The sequence below is a fragment of the Aquarana catesbeiana genome, linkage group LG01, assembly GCF_042186555.1.
Source record: "Aquarana catesbeiana isolate 2022-GZ linkage group LG01, ASM4218655v1, whole genome shotgun sequence".
Lineage (NCBI taxonomy): Eukaryota > Metazoa > Chordata > Amphibia > Anura > Ranidae > Aquarana > Aquarana catesbeiana.
Window position 1 is genome coordinate 20,193,976 of NC_133324.1, and position 16,304 is coordinate 20,210,279.

The 16,304-nt window shown below is 45.5% G+C and overlaps 1 protein-coding gene across 2 annotated transcripts in view; it reads left to right on the top strand.

Moving 5' to 3' along the window:
- The window catches only part of LOC141130534 (transcription factor COE3-like), a 207,475-nt gene extending 196,547 nt beyond the window's left edge, over positions 1-10,928 (top strand). For both annotated transcript variants that reach the window (XM_073618142.1, XM_073618143.1), the window contains exons 15-16: positions 4,223-4,426; positions 8,723-10,928. In XM_073618142.1, the coding sequence (XP_073474243.1) occupies positions 4,223-4,426; positions 8,723-8,754 (236 nt within the window). In that variant the 3' untranslated portion in view covers positions 8,755-10,928. The remainder of the gene's footprint in view (positions 1-4,222; positions 4,427-8,722) is intronic.
- Positions 10,929-16,304: the final 5,376 nt, after the last annotated feature.

Consider the following 16,304-nt stretch of genomic DNA (forward strand, 5'->3'; position numbering starts at 1 on the left):
CGGTGCTATAAAAATGCACTGATTACTGTGTAAATGACACTGGCAGGGAATTGGTTAAACACTAGGGGGCGATGAAGGGGTCAAGTGTGTCCTAGGGAGTGATTCTAACTGTGGGGGGGATGGGCTACTACTCACATGACATCGATCACTGCTCCCGATGACAGGGAGCGGTGATCTCTGTCGTGTCACTAGGCAGAACATGGAAATGCCTTGTTTACAAAGGCATCTCCCCGTTCTTCCGCTCCGTGACATGATCGCGGGCACCCGGCGGACATCGAGTCTGTGGGACCCACGGTCACAGTCACGGAGCATGCGGTGGGCATGTGCACTCACAATGCCACATCTTAAAGGGGACGTACCTGTAGGTCCTTTTGTCCACCCGTGCCATTCTGCCGACGTATACTGGCGTGCCGCGGTTGGGAAGGGGTTAAAAAATGACAGAGCTATTCCTCATGTGAAACTGCATGTACCTTTTGTTTAGTGTGAACGGGGGGAGGGGCAAAAACAAATGTTATTTGGTTATTTTCTCTCTAGTTCAAATGTTATTCATTTATAAAAATAGAGCGAGTCAGGAAAATACAGCATTATGACCACTAGATGGAGTGGATGATCATAGGAATTAGGTATTTAAGTGTAATGAAATCATTAGTGCAGAGAGTATAATAAATTAAGAGATGCAACATTCTATCAATTCTGTAAAAACTTCTCTCTCTGTTGTAGCTGATTCATTACACTTAAATACTTATTTCCTATGATCATCATCTCCATGTAGTGGTGAAAATGCTGTATTTTCCTGACTCACTCTGTTATAAACTAAAAACATTGTCAGTGATGAGCACAGGAATCTCCACACACTTAACAGAGGTCTTCCTCATAACATAGTATTTCCTCTTCTGGTCGAATATTCTTAGCCTATAGTGTCAGGCTATTTTCTGTATTAGTCGAATGTTCTTAAGTCACATTTGACTCGACTGGTTCTGTAATTTTGAATATACTTTGTATCTTATCCAGGCCACTTCTTCAGCTCTAATGAGTGTCGGGAACATACAGTATCTCACAAAAGTAAGTACACCCCTCACATTTTTGCAAATATTTTCTTCTATTTTTTCATGTGACAACACTGAAGAAATGACACTTGTCTACAATGTAAAGTAGTGAGTGTACAGCTTGTATAACAGTGTAAATTTGCCGTCCCCTCAAAATAACTCAACACACAGCCATTAATGTCTAAACCGCTGGCAACAAAAGTGAGTACACCCCTAAGTGAAAATGTCCAAACTGGACCCAAAGTATCAATATTTTGTGTGGCCACCATTATTTTCCAGCACTGCCTTAACCCTCTTGGGCATGGAGTTCACCAGAGCTTCACAGGTTGCCACTGGAGTCCTCTTCCACTCCTCCATGACGACATCACAGAGCTGGTGGATGTTAGAGACCTTGTGCTCCTCCACCTTCCATTTGAGGATGTCCCACAGATGCTCAATAGGGTTTAGGTCTGGAGACATGATTGAATAGTCCATCACCTTTACCTTCAGCTTCTTTAGCAAGGCAGTGGTCATCTTGGTGTTGTGTTTGGGGTCGTTACCATGTTGGTATACTGCCCTGCGGCCCAGTCTCCGAAGGGAGGGGATCATGGCTCTGCTTCAGTATATCACAGTACATGTTGGCATTCATGGTTCCCTCAATGAACTGTAGCTCCCCAGTGCCGGCAGCACTCATGCAGCCCCAGACCATGACACTCCCACCAACATGCTTGATTGTAGGCAAGACACACTTGTCTTTGTACTCGTGGTTACTCTTGGTACTCTCTCTCACCTGGTTGCCGCCACATACACTTGACACCATCTGAACCAAATAAGTTTATCTTGGTCTCATCAGACCACAGGAGATGGTTCCAGTAATCCATGTCCTTAGTCTGCTTGTCTTCAGCAAACTGTTTGCGGGCTTTCCTGTGCATCATCTTTAGAAGGCTTCCTTCTGGGATGACAGCCATGCAGACCAATTTGATGCAGTGTGTGGCGTATGGTCTGAGCACTGACAGGCCGACCCCCCCACCCCTTCAACCTCTGCAGCAATGCTGGCAGCACTCATACGTCTATTTCCCAAAGACAACCTCTGGATATGACGCTGAGCAAATGCACTCAACTTTTCTGGTCAACCATGGCGAGGCCTGTTGAACCTGTCCTGTTAAACCACTACATGGTCTTGGCCACCGTGCTGCAGATCAGTTTCAGGGTCTTGGAAATCTTCTTATAGCCTAGGCCATCTTTATGTAGAGCAACAAACATTTTTTTTTCAGATCCTCAGAGAGTTCTTTGCCATGAGGTGCCATGTTGAACTTCCAGTGACCAGTATGAGAGAGTGAGAGCGATAACACCAAATTGAGCACACCTGCTCCCCATTCATACCTGAGACCTTGCAACACTAACGAGTCACATAACACCGGGGAGGGAAAATGGCTAATTGGGCCCAGTTTGGATATTTTCACTTAGGGGTGTACTCACTTTTGTTGCCAGCGGTTTAGACATTAATGGCTGTGTGTTGAGTTATTTTGAGGGGATAGCAAATTTACACTGTTATACAAGCTGTACACTCACTACTTTACATTGTAGACAAGTGTCATTTCTTCAGTGTTGTCACATGAAAAGATAGAAGAAAAGATTTACAAAAATGTGAGGGGTGTACTCACTTTTGTGAGATACTGTACCTAGTTTTTATATCCACACAGGTAGCACAGTCATGCTTAATCCAATCCAATCAAATCACAATAAAGACAGATGTTGATTATCCAAGAACATAATAGGTGGTATGAAAGTTGTGAACCTGTTGCATAAAATGTTACAAGAAGCCTGTATCTAGAATAGGGTGGATCCACAAAAGGCATGAAAGAGACTACTGTACATAAAACAAGAACAACCATCATTGGACAGAAGGGGGTCCTCAGATACCATCTATCTTCCACATATGATGGAATTTCTACCAGTTTGATGTGACAATGATTCATACCTTAAGCCATGTGAGTCAGAGGATTAACACCTATGCAGACCGTGAGCCACCAAGGCTGGGGTCATTCCACAACTTTGCTGATCCTGTTCTTGGACAATCAACATGGTGATTGGATGAAGGTGTCTGTGCTACCGGTGTAGATATAAATGCCGGGGAATCTTCATGGCAATCATTAGAACTAAAGAAATTGCTTGACAAAGCTAAAAAACATCTTCAACAATACAGAACAAGTCCTGTTGAAGGTGACTAACTTCTAGGTGTGATGAACCAGTTGGGTGGCCAGGAAAAAGGGTCTCACTGGAGTAAGCCGTGGGGTGCCAGGAAATAGGAACTGAGGTTTAGTTAGGGGCTGACTGGGCCCCCCGGGCTGCTCTGATGCCCCGTTAAAAGGCTGCAGCACTTCTGCCACAGACATGCCTAAAGGCCTCCTAGTGAAGAGTAAAGTGTCTCTGCCGGTGTTCTACCGAGTGTAGGATGAGGACAGAGTGCAGGCCACCCCCTGGCATGGATGGTGTATGCCGTGTCTGAGAAGAGGCTGGCTCTGTGCCCGACCAAGCAGCCCCACCAAGCCCCCCCGGTTCCCCCTGCAGCCCCCTGCTAGCCAGTTCAGGAACCCGGAGTCAGTAAAGTAGGCGCTGTCCAGCCCGACCTGACTGGTGACCAGGGAGTACCTGCAGTGGAGCTTCAGCCTGGGATGGGGGTCGGAAGGAGGCAGGGAAGAGGGAAAGCGGGAGGGGGGCCCAGTCGCTGCACCATGGGCCTCTGGGTTGTACTTGCCCCCTGGGCCATACATTACCAGTCAGCCCCTGTGTGTGGTCATTATTGCACATCGCCTTCCTCTGGATCAACTGTGGGTATAGGATTGGGTATATGGGATTGTATGAGATTTTTTATTTTATTTATTTATTTTTATGGTTGAACTAGATGTGTCTTTTTTCAACCTGACTAACTATGTAACTCACACATTAAAACTGGAGAAGGCCTCTTTCACCTGAAAGAACATTTTAACGTTTTGGTTAACAGGTTGAGCTAATGCTTTGCAGTATAGGCGCAGACAGTATAGACAATTTTTACTGTACGCAGTTCATAGCATCATTTTTATTTTGACTGATGTTAAACATATTGTGGTCACTCAGCCACAGATAACATTTGTTCTTCTGGTCTTTGTACATTGAAAAAGAAAATAATGACTTTCATTTTTGTGTTGCTGTCTTAGTTATGCCCGCAAGTCCCCCACTCGGAGCTTCTTCAATCACTCTCCCGTCCGGCGCCAATTCGGGTACCCCCACTGGCATCTTCTCCTTCTCACCGGTCAATATGATCTCCGCTGTCAAACAGAAGAGCGCCTTTGCCCCAGTGGTGCGACCCCAGAACTCTCCTCCACCTACCTGTACCAGCTCCAGTGCGAACAGTCTACAAGGTACACAAGCCTGACTGCCGTCTTTGGGGGAGGCCCAAAAAAAATATCAGCAACATTGTTGCTGTCATGTTTTGTTTGCAAATCAAAAGTGAAAGCAGGAATGAGACTTGAAGTGCTGCTCCAGGCAAGAGGAAAGGCTCTAACCCCCTGGTCCTCAGATGTGGGGTGCTGGCATCCTAGCTCACTCATTCAGCTGTAATAGTGCTTGTACACATCAGGGACACCGCTCACTAGATCTGTGTATAGTAAAGGTGTTGGGTGGCCTCAGCCAGTGCTACTCAACACGTTTTTGTTTTGCCTTGCACTCTGTGGCTTAGTCATAGAGCCTTTATGACTAAGCCCTCTAGTGGGTGGGGTGAAATGTGTCGGTGGGGCATGGTTTCTGGAGCAGTGCTGGGTGAGGTCGCCTAACACCTTTACTATACATGGGTAGGGTCAGGATGACGGCCTCCCCAATGTCTACAAGCAGAAGTGGAAGCAGGTTCAACTAGCTCATAGGTCCATCACTATTAATTTTCTGTGAAAGAATAACTCCAGAATAATGATATTTTCTAGTTTTGGATATAGTAAGGAAGGGTTGCAATTTCTGCTAGGCTTTTACTGTGGTCTGGGGAGAGTTGCACTCACTTCCTGTTGTGTCACTGAGACAGGAAGTGGAGAGAGTCGGAGGACGCAAACAATACAATCTTGAAAAAGGTTCTAACCCTTAATACCCCATAAAAAATTGCTGGAGTTCTACTTCAGTCAGCTTTTATAAAGCAGTTTGACTTATTGGATAGACTTATCGAGTCCATCGAATGTTATTTCAAGCATGTATCATAATTGTTTTTAAAATATTTGGTATTTTTTTTTCTCAACAAAAAGTAAAGGTATTTTATCAACCCAAAACTTATATGTAATTTATTGGTAAATATTTGAGACCAGCCACGGGTTTCCTATATGTATCATGGTGTCTGGAAGCAAGATCTGTGCACTTCCAGTTCCAGATCTGGCAGTTTTTTGATATTAGGTAGACTGTGTATGGAGGAATGTAAACATTCTCTTGAGAGTATAAGAAGCCAACTGTAGACTCCAACTTCAGTGGAGACAGAGACAGGAACTATGGTAGAGAGATTCCACCACTAGAAACTCCAAGGAGAGAAGCCAGTTATAGACTTCAAGTTTGGGGGAGTCAGAGCCAGTAACTATGGTACCGAGATCCCAACACTAGAAACCCTAAAGAGTATAAGAAGCCAACTGTAGACTCAAAGATGAGTGGAGACAGAGCCATGAACTATTCTAGAGAGATCCCACCAGTAGAAACCCCAGAGAGTATAAGAAACCAACTGTAGACTCCAACTTGGGTGGAGACAGAGCCAGGAACTGTGGTAGAGCAGTTCTACCAATAGAAACTCCAGAGAGAAGCCACTAATAGATGTCAACTTGGGTAAGGACAGAGCCAGTAACTATGGTTCAGAGATTCCACCACCAACTGTAGCCTCAAAGTTGAGTGGAGACAGAGCTACAAACTTTCCTAGACAAATTAAAAAATAGAAACCCTAAAAAGTATAGGAAGCTAACCCTAGACTCCAAGGTGGGCAGAGACAGAGCCAAGAAGTTTGGTAGTGAGATTCCACCACCGGAATCCCTAAAGACTATAGGAAGCCAACCATAGACTCCAAGGTGGGAAGCGACAGAGCCAGGAACTATAGTAGAGAAATTCTGCCACTGGAATTCCGAAAGAGTATAGTAAGCCACCCATAGACTGCACCCACTAGACTTTACCTACAGTTGAAATATAATTTTATAGCAGACTGTAGAATTGGCTGCAAATCCATATATTGTTAAAGTGTTGAACAGACCAAATAGGTTACATACCTCCTGTGTTCACCTCAGTTATATTTACCAACTTTTCTTCTCCTTTTCCTTAATTCTTCCCTTTGCTGCGTTGACCTGGACCCATCCATTTTTTTTTTCATTTTACCTTGGGTGATCAAAAGATTCAAAGTGTTTACAGTACAGAATGCCTGCTTAAATATGGTGGTAAATGCAATTCATGGTGGTAAATGCAATTCAAGCTCAATGCGGTGCACAACAGCCTTAAGGGAGAACTGGTGGGATCTCTCTAGAATAGTTTAGTAACTATGGTACCAAGATCCCAACACTAGAAACCCTAAAGATTATAAGAAGCCAACTGTAGACTCAAAGATGAGTGGAGACAGAGCCATGAACTATTCTAGAGAGATCCCACCAGTAGAAACCCCAGACAGTATATGAAAACCAACTGTAGACTCCAACTTGGGTGGAGACAGAGCCAGGAACTGTGGTAGAGCAGTTCTACCAATAGAAACTCCAGAGAGAAGCCAATAATAGATGTCAACTTGGGTAAGGACAGAGCCAGCAACTATGGTACAGAGATTCCACCACCCACCAACTGTAGCCTCAAAGTTGAGTGGAGACAGAGCCACAAACTTTCCTAGACAAATTCGAACAATAGAAACCCTAAAAAGTATAGGAAGCTAACCATAGACTCCAAGGTGGGCAGAGACAGAGCCAAGAATTTTGGTAGTGAGATTCCACCACCGGAATCCCCAAAGAGTATAGGAAGCCAACCGTAGACTCCAAGGTGGGAAAAGACAGAGCCAGGAACTATAGTAGAGAAATTCTGCCATTGGAATTCCGAAAGAGTATAGTAAGCCACCCATAGACTCCACCCACTAGACTTTACCTACAGTTGAAATATAATTTTACAGCAGACTGTAGAATTGGCTGCAAATCCATATATTGTTAAAGTAGTGTTTAACAGGCCAAATAGGCTACATACCTCCTGTGTTCACCTCAGTTATATTTACCAACTTTTCTTCTCCTTTTCCTTGATTCTTCCCTTTGCTGCGTTGACCTGGACCCACCCATTTTTTTTTTCATTTTACCATGGGTGATCAAAAGATTCAAAGTGTTTACAGTACAGAATGCCTGCTTAAATATGGTGGTAAATGCAATTCAAGCTCAATGCGGTGCACAGCAGCCTTAAGGGAGAACTTATAAAAGCAGGGAAATTCAGACTTTTGTTTATGTTATACCCAATCCATTTAAGACCAAAGAGCATTTAGAGGGAAAACTTTTGCTTCTTAGCCCTGAGTCTGCCCACATCCATGGGTGGAGGCGCAGCTGTATGGAGCTCGTCCCAGCTCTCTACATGTCAAAGGCTAATAGACTGGCCACACTCCAACGACATCTGCTTGTATGGGTATAGGCGGAACTTCTTTGTGTTCTTTGTGTGGAACAATAAAGTTCATTCAAGCTTATGGCATTGGAGTTTGTCCTGTCTCTATGTTTTTGACATTTTATACTATGGTCTGAGATTGTTATACACAAACTCCTAAAGAATAGACTATTTTACATAGTGTGTAGGAAGTATCTATGCATTTTCTTTCATTTTCTAGAGTAATAAGGCTTAACTTTGGGAGACACAATGCTTGTGTTTATCAACTGAGAAATAGATTAAAAAAAAGATACATAAATTAAAAATCCAGAAGGGAGAACGCTCACAGCAGGAGAATAGGTGCAGAAACTCAAGCCTAGATCTAGAGAAATATAGAAAAGAATGTTAGGTTTATGTCTTTGGCATTAAGCAAAATCTGAGTATCCATTTTGGGTGAAGTGACCAAGTATTTATCAGCCTCTCAGAAACCATCAACCATTTTTAACTTCTTTTTCTGAAGAAAGGTGACATTTAGTTGGTTGCCTTAGGATACTTCACCTTTTATCATTGCATAACCCCAGATGAACTGTTCATAATACCACATGCCTGTACACATCACTAATTGGATATGATCACCATGTGTAAATACATAAGGGAGGATATGATCATCATGTATAAATACAAAAGTAGTCCATATAGTGAACTTGTTGTAGAGTTGTTCACCTTAAGGACATCGCAGAGTACAAGGAGGCACTCTTTACGTCTAGTGGAAAAGAGATTTAATCTCCAAATAGGGAAAGGCTTCTTCATAGTAAAAGCTATGAAAATGTGGAATAGACTCCCTCCAGAGGTGGTTCTGGCCAGCTCAGTAGATTGTTTTTAAAAAGGCCTGGATTCTTTCCTAAATGTACATAATATAACTGGATACTAATATTTATAGGTAAAGTTAATCCAGGGAATATCCGATAACCTCTTGGGGGATCAGGAAGAATTTTTTTTCCTCTGCTGGAGCAAATTGGATCATGCTTTATTGTTTTTTTCCTTACTCTGGATCAACTGGTGTCTTTTTTTTCAACCAGATTAACTATGTAACTAATTATTTTCTTTCTCTTTAGCCATGACTGGTTTGATAGTTCCACCAATGTAGAATGCGTGACTTGAGACTCCATAGAAAACCTCTGCATCCCACAACTTCCTTCAAGAACAAGAACCTGTTGACCAGCACCTGATGTCATCAAAGAAACGACTGAATAAAACAAAGACTGGTCTTATTTTCCAAAAGGTTCTCAATGTAATATGGAGGGATCCATTAGGCATGGAAGATACCACTTACGCATAATCCCCCTAACTTTTTGAGGAAGGAGCATTAGGTAGAAGAGGACAACAGGTGCCTTTTCATTCCTTCTCTTAAGGACACACAAACTTGTAGGACCAAACTTTTTTCATGTATCGTACAGTGGACCATTTCCTACCAAACACAGCGAACTGGAAGCATCTCTTATTACATCATTTATATGTTGACATGCACTGAGGATCCATTCCCATTCGATGAACTGGATTGAGTGAGATCTTAGAAAATAAGGCCTGAGACTTGTATCGGAGGGGTGGTGTGTCCATGGGGTCCATAAAAAAAAACACAAAGGGGATGTCTTGAATGATGCACAAAGAGGACAATACCTCTAGGACTTTCTCTCAAAAATGTTCTTCCCATTGGTGACCCCTTCCAGCTTCGAACTCCACTGACCACTTTCATGGTGAAGGGTAGAAAACGGATTGTTTTGTACTGCACTTTCTATGTTTTTTATTTTTTGGACATTTCAAATGTTACTCAAAGTTGTTTTTTTATTTCTTCGTTTTGTTTTTTTATATAAGTTATATGAAAGTATGCTTTCAATGTCTGAGTGCTGGAACATCTGATAGTTTGGTTAATGGTTGAGGTTGTCCATTGCTCAACATGGCCAAAACTATAAAAATTGCTTCCTTTGACTTTTGTAATACGCAAGATGAAGATTGTAGCATCCGCCAGGGCCAAGTGCATTGATTCTCTACATATTATTGGAGAATATTTTTTTTTTTTCTACCTAGTTACCGTCCTTTCCCTCACATCCTCCGTCATACTCTCCCATAACCAGAGCGTGAGCTTGTGGTGGTCCTGACCCTGAGGCCTTAGGTATAAGATGAGGGCCTAGGTTAGAGGCAACAATGTTGTGTGATATTAGGTACAGAAGGTGAAAAGTGATAGACTCCTTCAGTGTTGATGTCATAATATTATTTATATCATATATTTATTCTTCAAGCATTAGACAGTTTTTGGAAGGTTGAAGTTCAAGAGATTTCCCGTATGGAATCTGTGTGTGCTTGTGTGTTCTTAACCCCTCATTTCCACTGTCTCGTGCTCACTGATTGTGTCCCTCACTCGGATCCAGAGGACCAATGTTCTCCTGATCTGGAACAGTTTACTTTTTTGCCATTTATCTTGTTTTTGACCTATGTCTCTTTACCACAACAAACTTGTATCCATATTTCAAATATTTTACAGTAAGGTGGAAAACTTACATTTATATCCTGGTCTGTTTGACCCCATAAGGATTTTTCAAAAAACTGCGTCTTCCATAATTATTCTTGATGCCCGACACGTTTAATTCAATTTTTGCCAATTTGCCCCAAAAATTCCACCCCAAATTCAGAAATACATTTTGAGAATATTTCAACTTTTTTTTTTTTCTAAGGATCTATTCACACATTATGTTGGTTTCGGTTTTGTGAATACCTTGTTAAAAAAAAAAAGAGGGCATGGCCAGGGCTCAACATATCCTGACACCAAGCTTAGTAAAGTTGGCTCTTAGGTGTGGATTTGTTTTGTTTTTTTTGTTGTTTTTTTGTTTTATTAAGGAGAACTGCAGCTTGGTTAAAAATTGATATAACATATATAATTGCTATAAAGCCATTTTGTAAGTTAATGTGATTAAAAAAAATGACCTTTCCATTTCAATCTAGTCTCTCAATGATTTTTTATAGAAAAAAAAAAAAAATCAAAGCCTCCCTTGTGGCCAGGGCTCAAGTAAATAGTATTGTAATGAAGAATCATATTGGCTTACTGCCTCTCCCAGAATACTAAGGTTAAAAAAAAAAAAAAAAGAAAAGAAAAACATTTAAAAAGAAATGGGGAAGACTTGATAGACCACTTGGTCTTTTTGCTGCTGTCATTCGCTCTTCTAAGTGTAGCTCTCACCCCAGAAAAGGCCCAGGTTCACGCCCAAATCGGTGTAGTGGCAGCCAGGCACACAGCAACAGTCACTCTTTCTGGTTCAATGAATAGTCTAGGGCAGGGGTCTCCAAACTGTGGCCCTTTGCTTGCTTTTATCCAGCCCTTGCGGCACTTAGCTGGGACCTCGATGAGCTCCTGTAAGCTTCAGCTGCATTGCCCAGAAGGGCAGAGGCCCTTCGGGCTGGGAACTTCTTCTTCAAAAAGAACAGAGGGCTGCCTCAGGCCCCAGAGTATTTATGAGCTTCCTAGCCACCTTCTGGGCACCCTCTACCAGGGATTGGCTGAGACAACATAAATGTTCAGGCTGCTGATTTGCCTTTCCCAACCCACTGCATTCCTGAATCCTCCAGAAGGCAGAAGGAAACAATCAAATCTGCAGCCAGTGAAGCCTAGAACAGCCCAAAGCAATCACAAATCGCTCCACTGATTAGAGGGGAGAAAGAAAGAACTCAATTTGCCTAACCTTTCTAGCAACCTATTTTAGGAGGGTGCTACATCAGGCACTTTTCACTTCTACACAGAGCTTGAGGTTCATATTCAGGCAGTTTGTTGCACAGAAAATGACTAAACTATTCTCATCTCAGTGACAGTGCCTCGGGTGACTGGAGCTTCTCCCTTACGGTTGAACACTATGCTAACAGCTAACTACCCAGACAAAGTACATATGAGGGGGCTGTTTTGCCTGTTTAATGGTTTATATTTCTGTCCATCCAGTTCTGAGAGTTACACTGCTTTGCCACACAGCACAGTCCTGTCTGGAAGGGGATGGGGGCCTGCCCTTTCACTGCTGCAGTTTCACTTTTACTTACAGGTCTCCACCCCATCCCAACTTTGTGACTGAATAGTGAAAGGAGGGGCATTACAGTGATAAGCCCCTCTCTATCATTTTGCTCTCTCCCCCTATCAGCAAGCTTGTGCACCTACAGGACACCTGATTGGCCCTTGGTGCTGCTTCCCCCTCACCCTCTCTGAGATTGCAAGAGGCTGATGCCCGGTCAAATTCAGGTTACACTGTTTGCATTTAATCTATTAATGATTACAGAGCTGCATTTTTTTTGTCTTTTATATCTGCCTGGGGTTCAGCTTTAAATCAATCTCATAGTGAAGCCGATTCAGATGGGCACACAGAGGAAGATGAAGGATAAAAGACGTGACAAAGGTATTTTGGAGTAAAATGGCCATAGCAGCCTTTTATTTAGCAAAATACATAACTTCAAATAAATAACATATATTTAAGCATAACCATCAGCCACAATTGTTAGACTAAATCTTGGTCAACAACACACAACCTGGTCACTGCGACAAACTTTTCTTCAACTTAGGCCTTCAGTCGCAAAACACCGACTCGGAGACGATACTCCTCATCAGCAGTGACCTACATTTTACCTATTCCTAGTTAAACCCTTCGTTAACCAGAATGTACCCAAAAACCCCATACCACAGAAGGGTCCCGACCATTTTTATCTTCCAGACTTTTTCTCCTCCTCCAAAGACCCACCACTGCCACAACACGCAAGGGGTAAAGCCTTACCCTTGCATGCCCCTCTAAACCCTCAATGCCCTCTGGATTCCTTCCTGCAACCCCAGGGACCACAGATCAATGACTACAGCATTAAGGGGCACCCCATCACTCCGAAGATACCGCCGGGTACCCACTTCCAACTCCCTATGCCGTACCGCCAAACCCCCATTGCGAGTCACAAATTTACCCACCTCTTTTTTAACTTTAACGCGGGCCTTGTCAACCTTTTTAACCGACCAAGCCCAACGCCAAGACGTCCTACCCACCATATCAGACCACGCTATCAGCATCCCAGGGAATGACGTGCGTAGGCGCAGGAAGTCAAATTTCACGTCACGTATAAGCTCACGCATGGACCTGGCTCCCAGATCATTGCCCCCTTCATGCAGCACCAAAATGTCAGGGGCCCTATCAAGACGAGAGAAGCGATGTGCCTCTGGGACCACCCTGCTCCACAGCATACCCGGCACCCCAATCCACCGAACCTGAGCTTTCTGTCTAGGGATGCCTAGCTACCTACCGTTAGGCCATACATCTGCTCATCTGGCCCCCCAAAACACGTATAAATGACACAGAATCCACACCAGGCCGACCTCTCCATCTGAATAAAGGAAACAAACAAAACACATAACAGCACAATCCCCCCGTTCTCTATCCAGACAGACGAACACAAACTCCTGAGTGGCCTTAATCTCGCAGCAAATGAGGGCGAATGTAGAGCTTAAACCTGTCAGAATCTCCCCGACCAATGCGCTTGACTATCTCATCATCCAAACCCACCCAAGCAGCCTCTGTGGCCGCCCCGATGCGAAAGGAGTGGGAGACGTAGCCCCTAGGTTTGTAACCTGCAGCCCTTAGACACTTACAGAATACCGCTATGAACTGAAAACGGGACAACGCAGACCCATCCAAATGTACAAGGAAGGAACCCCCCAATCCCGGATGTACTGAAAGGAAGGATTTCACTGCCCCTACTGGACAGATGAGCAAATATGGAATGCGAAACACAACAATTTGCATGCCCTTCCCGCTCTGGTCGGTTTTGGACCGCCGTACCTATAAGCTAACCGAATCCTGTGAACAAGCCACCTCATGCGCCAGCAGGCCCTCGTGAGCCCGTTTGGAAGGGCTGAGCAACTCACCCACCCTCAACACCCCAAAGAAGGTAAGTGCAAATGCTGCCCGAAATAAAGAACACTCATACTCTGAACTACCAAGGCCAAGGCGCAGCACTCCATTTACCTTGAAAGAAAGCCCCATAACCCATAGTACCCGCTGCGTCTGTAAGCAGCTCCGAATCAAAATTGCTGATGGGCCCAGCCATCCATAAAGTGCGCCCATTGAACGATTCAAGGAACCCATGCCACACCAGCAAGTCCTCTCTGTGTTCCCTGGTCAAACGCACAAAATGAGTGGGCGCTTTAACTCCGGCCGTCGATGCTGACAGCCGGCGGCAAAAAACCCTGCCCATCGGCATTATGCGGCAAGCGAAATTTAACTTACCCAACAACAACTGCAACTGGCGTAGCTGAATCTTGCGCTTACCAATGATCCCGCGAACCTCAGACTTAAGCCTCGAGCTTATCCGCAGGCAATCGACATTCCATAATTTGGGAATCCACAACAATGTCTAGAAAAGTAATGGATGGCATGGGGCCCTCCGTTTTTTCAGCAGCCAACGGGACCCCAAAACGATCGGCTATATACTGCAACGTTTCCAGCAGAACGGAGCAAATGTTGGACGCCGGTGGCCCCGTGCACAAGAAGTTATCCAAGTAAGAATGACGGAGTTGAGCCCAGAGACACCTCGGACCACCCATTCCAAGAAAGAGCTGAAGGTTTCAAACAAAGCACAGGAGATCGAGCAGGCCATAGGCAGGCAACGATTAACATAGTATGCCCCATTCCAAGTGCAGCCCAGCAATCGAAAGCTGTCTGGATGGACCGGCAGCAGACAGAAAACAGATTCAATATCTGCCTTTGCCAAGAGCGCACCACGCCCATAATGGCGCATCCAGGATATCGCCGCATCAAAGGAAGTGTAGGTCACAGCACACTCCTCAGGCATGATTACATCATTGACCAAACCCCCTTTTGGAAAGGATAGGTGGTGAATCAATCGAAACTTGTGCGGCTCTTTCTTGGGAACTACTCCCAGCGGAGAGACCACCAAGTCCTGCAGCGGAACCGTCTTTTTCAGTAACCACTGAAGGCTGTAGCAAGGTGAAACGCAAGTTCCTCGCTATGGGCGGGACGGAGGGAAGGGAACACTGTATTCGAAAACCAAAAGAAAACCCTTCCTCCAACAAAGCCGCAGCGTGCCGGTCGGGATACCTAGTAAGGAAAGGAAGCATCCTTTCCACTCGCACCGACGTCATCCCTCTTACCCGCAGGCTCTCCGACCAAGTCCCGTAAACCAGACAACAAGTCCCTAAGGACTACCCCCGCCACCCCAGTATCTGAAACAGAATCCGCTGACTGCTTAGCAAGGGTCCCATTACCACCCGCCACCGCCAACCTACCTGTCACAGGGCCCACCCCTCTACCCTGACCCAGTAAATCCTGCAACAAAGAACAGATAGATAAACAAGAGACACACTCTGCGGCCTGCCCAGGACTGGGGCCATTAGCCGCTGCGCCGGAATTCCTTGGTGCTGGATGTCCCTGGTCCTCGTCCACCTCCGACCCGAACAGTTCTCCTTCCGACCTGGCGTCCTTCACCTCTGCACCCCAGGGGCTCCTGACCTGGTTGCCGAGGGTCTGTGTTGCTGGTCCCTCCTGCTTCTCCCGCCTGGAACACCAGGCCCACTCACCGACCTCCTGGATGGACTCCTGGCACGGGCGTCCGTTGTACGACCTCCACTGCCATTCCTCTCAGCTCCAGCGCTCCTCAGACTCCGCCCCTCGGGAACCGCAGGACCACTGGCCACCTTTGATGCCTGGCCGGCATCCACATTCTGTGCTCTCCCACACCGAGCCGCATGCCTGCCCTGGACTGCCACTGTAGCAGCGGCTGTGTGCTCCAGACACCAGCGATGTGCGGGAGGGGAGGAGCCATGTGCGGCACTCGTCTCCCCTGCCCCTGAGCTCCGTCCACGGCACGGATTCCTCCCGGCCTCACCCCCTGCCGAAGCCATAGCATGCTGGGCTGAGGGAGCCGGAGGGTCCCTGTCGGGTCTCCGGGAGTGACGCTGAGCTCCGGGGGGAGGGGTCTGGACTGAAGTGCTCCGGTGGCCGTGACCGACCAGCACGTGGGATCCCCTGCCCCCCATGACCGCTGCTGTGTCCTGCTCCCCCACTAATGTATCCACCTGAGCCTGTATCCAGTCTGTGCCCCGGGAGGCCACCACAGCTGCGAGATTAGTCGCTCCAAGTCCACCATATGTCCTGCAGAGGAAAAATGAGGAGCAGGGCAGGTCCCAAGCTGCTTCTTCTCCTTCAGCTCCTGGCCCCCTCATTGATCACCCCTCCCCCTAAACTTCCCGGGACCCCTCCCAGCCCCTAGCAATACCCCCTGTCTTAAAGAGCTAACCACCTTATTATTTTCCTGCTGTCCTACTGTCCACCCCTGTCATGCGGTCCTGCTCATTTTTCTTCTTTCTTTTGGCTCCGGGACTCCCTGTATAGTGAGACCAGCAAAAAAGTTCATGAGGTCCAATTGGAACATCCAGGGTAACTCCTTGCTTGCCTCAGAAGACTTGGTGCAGCATCTCTGCAAGACTGAACTATCTCTGAGCAAACAGATAAGGAGCGAGAGGGGGCGATCTACAGTAAGTGTAGTAAATTAGACAATTGGCAACTCACATGTAACAGGTAAAAACACTTGCTCATCAAAATGGCAGGGCATCTGGTGGAGAATCTCAGCACAACAAGGTACCATGATTCAGCTAGAAGTACACTGGGTTGG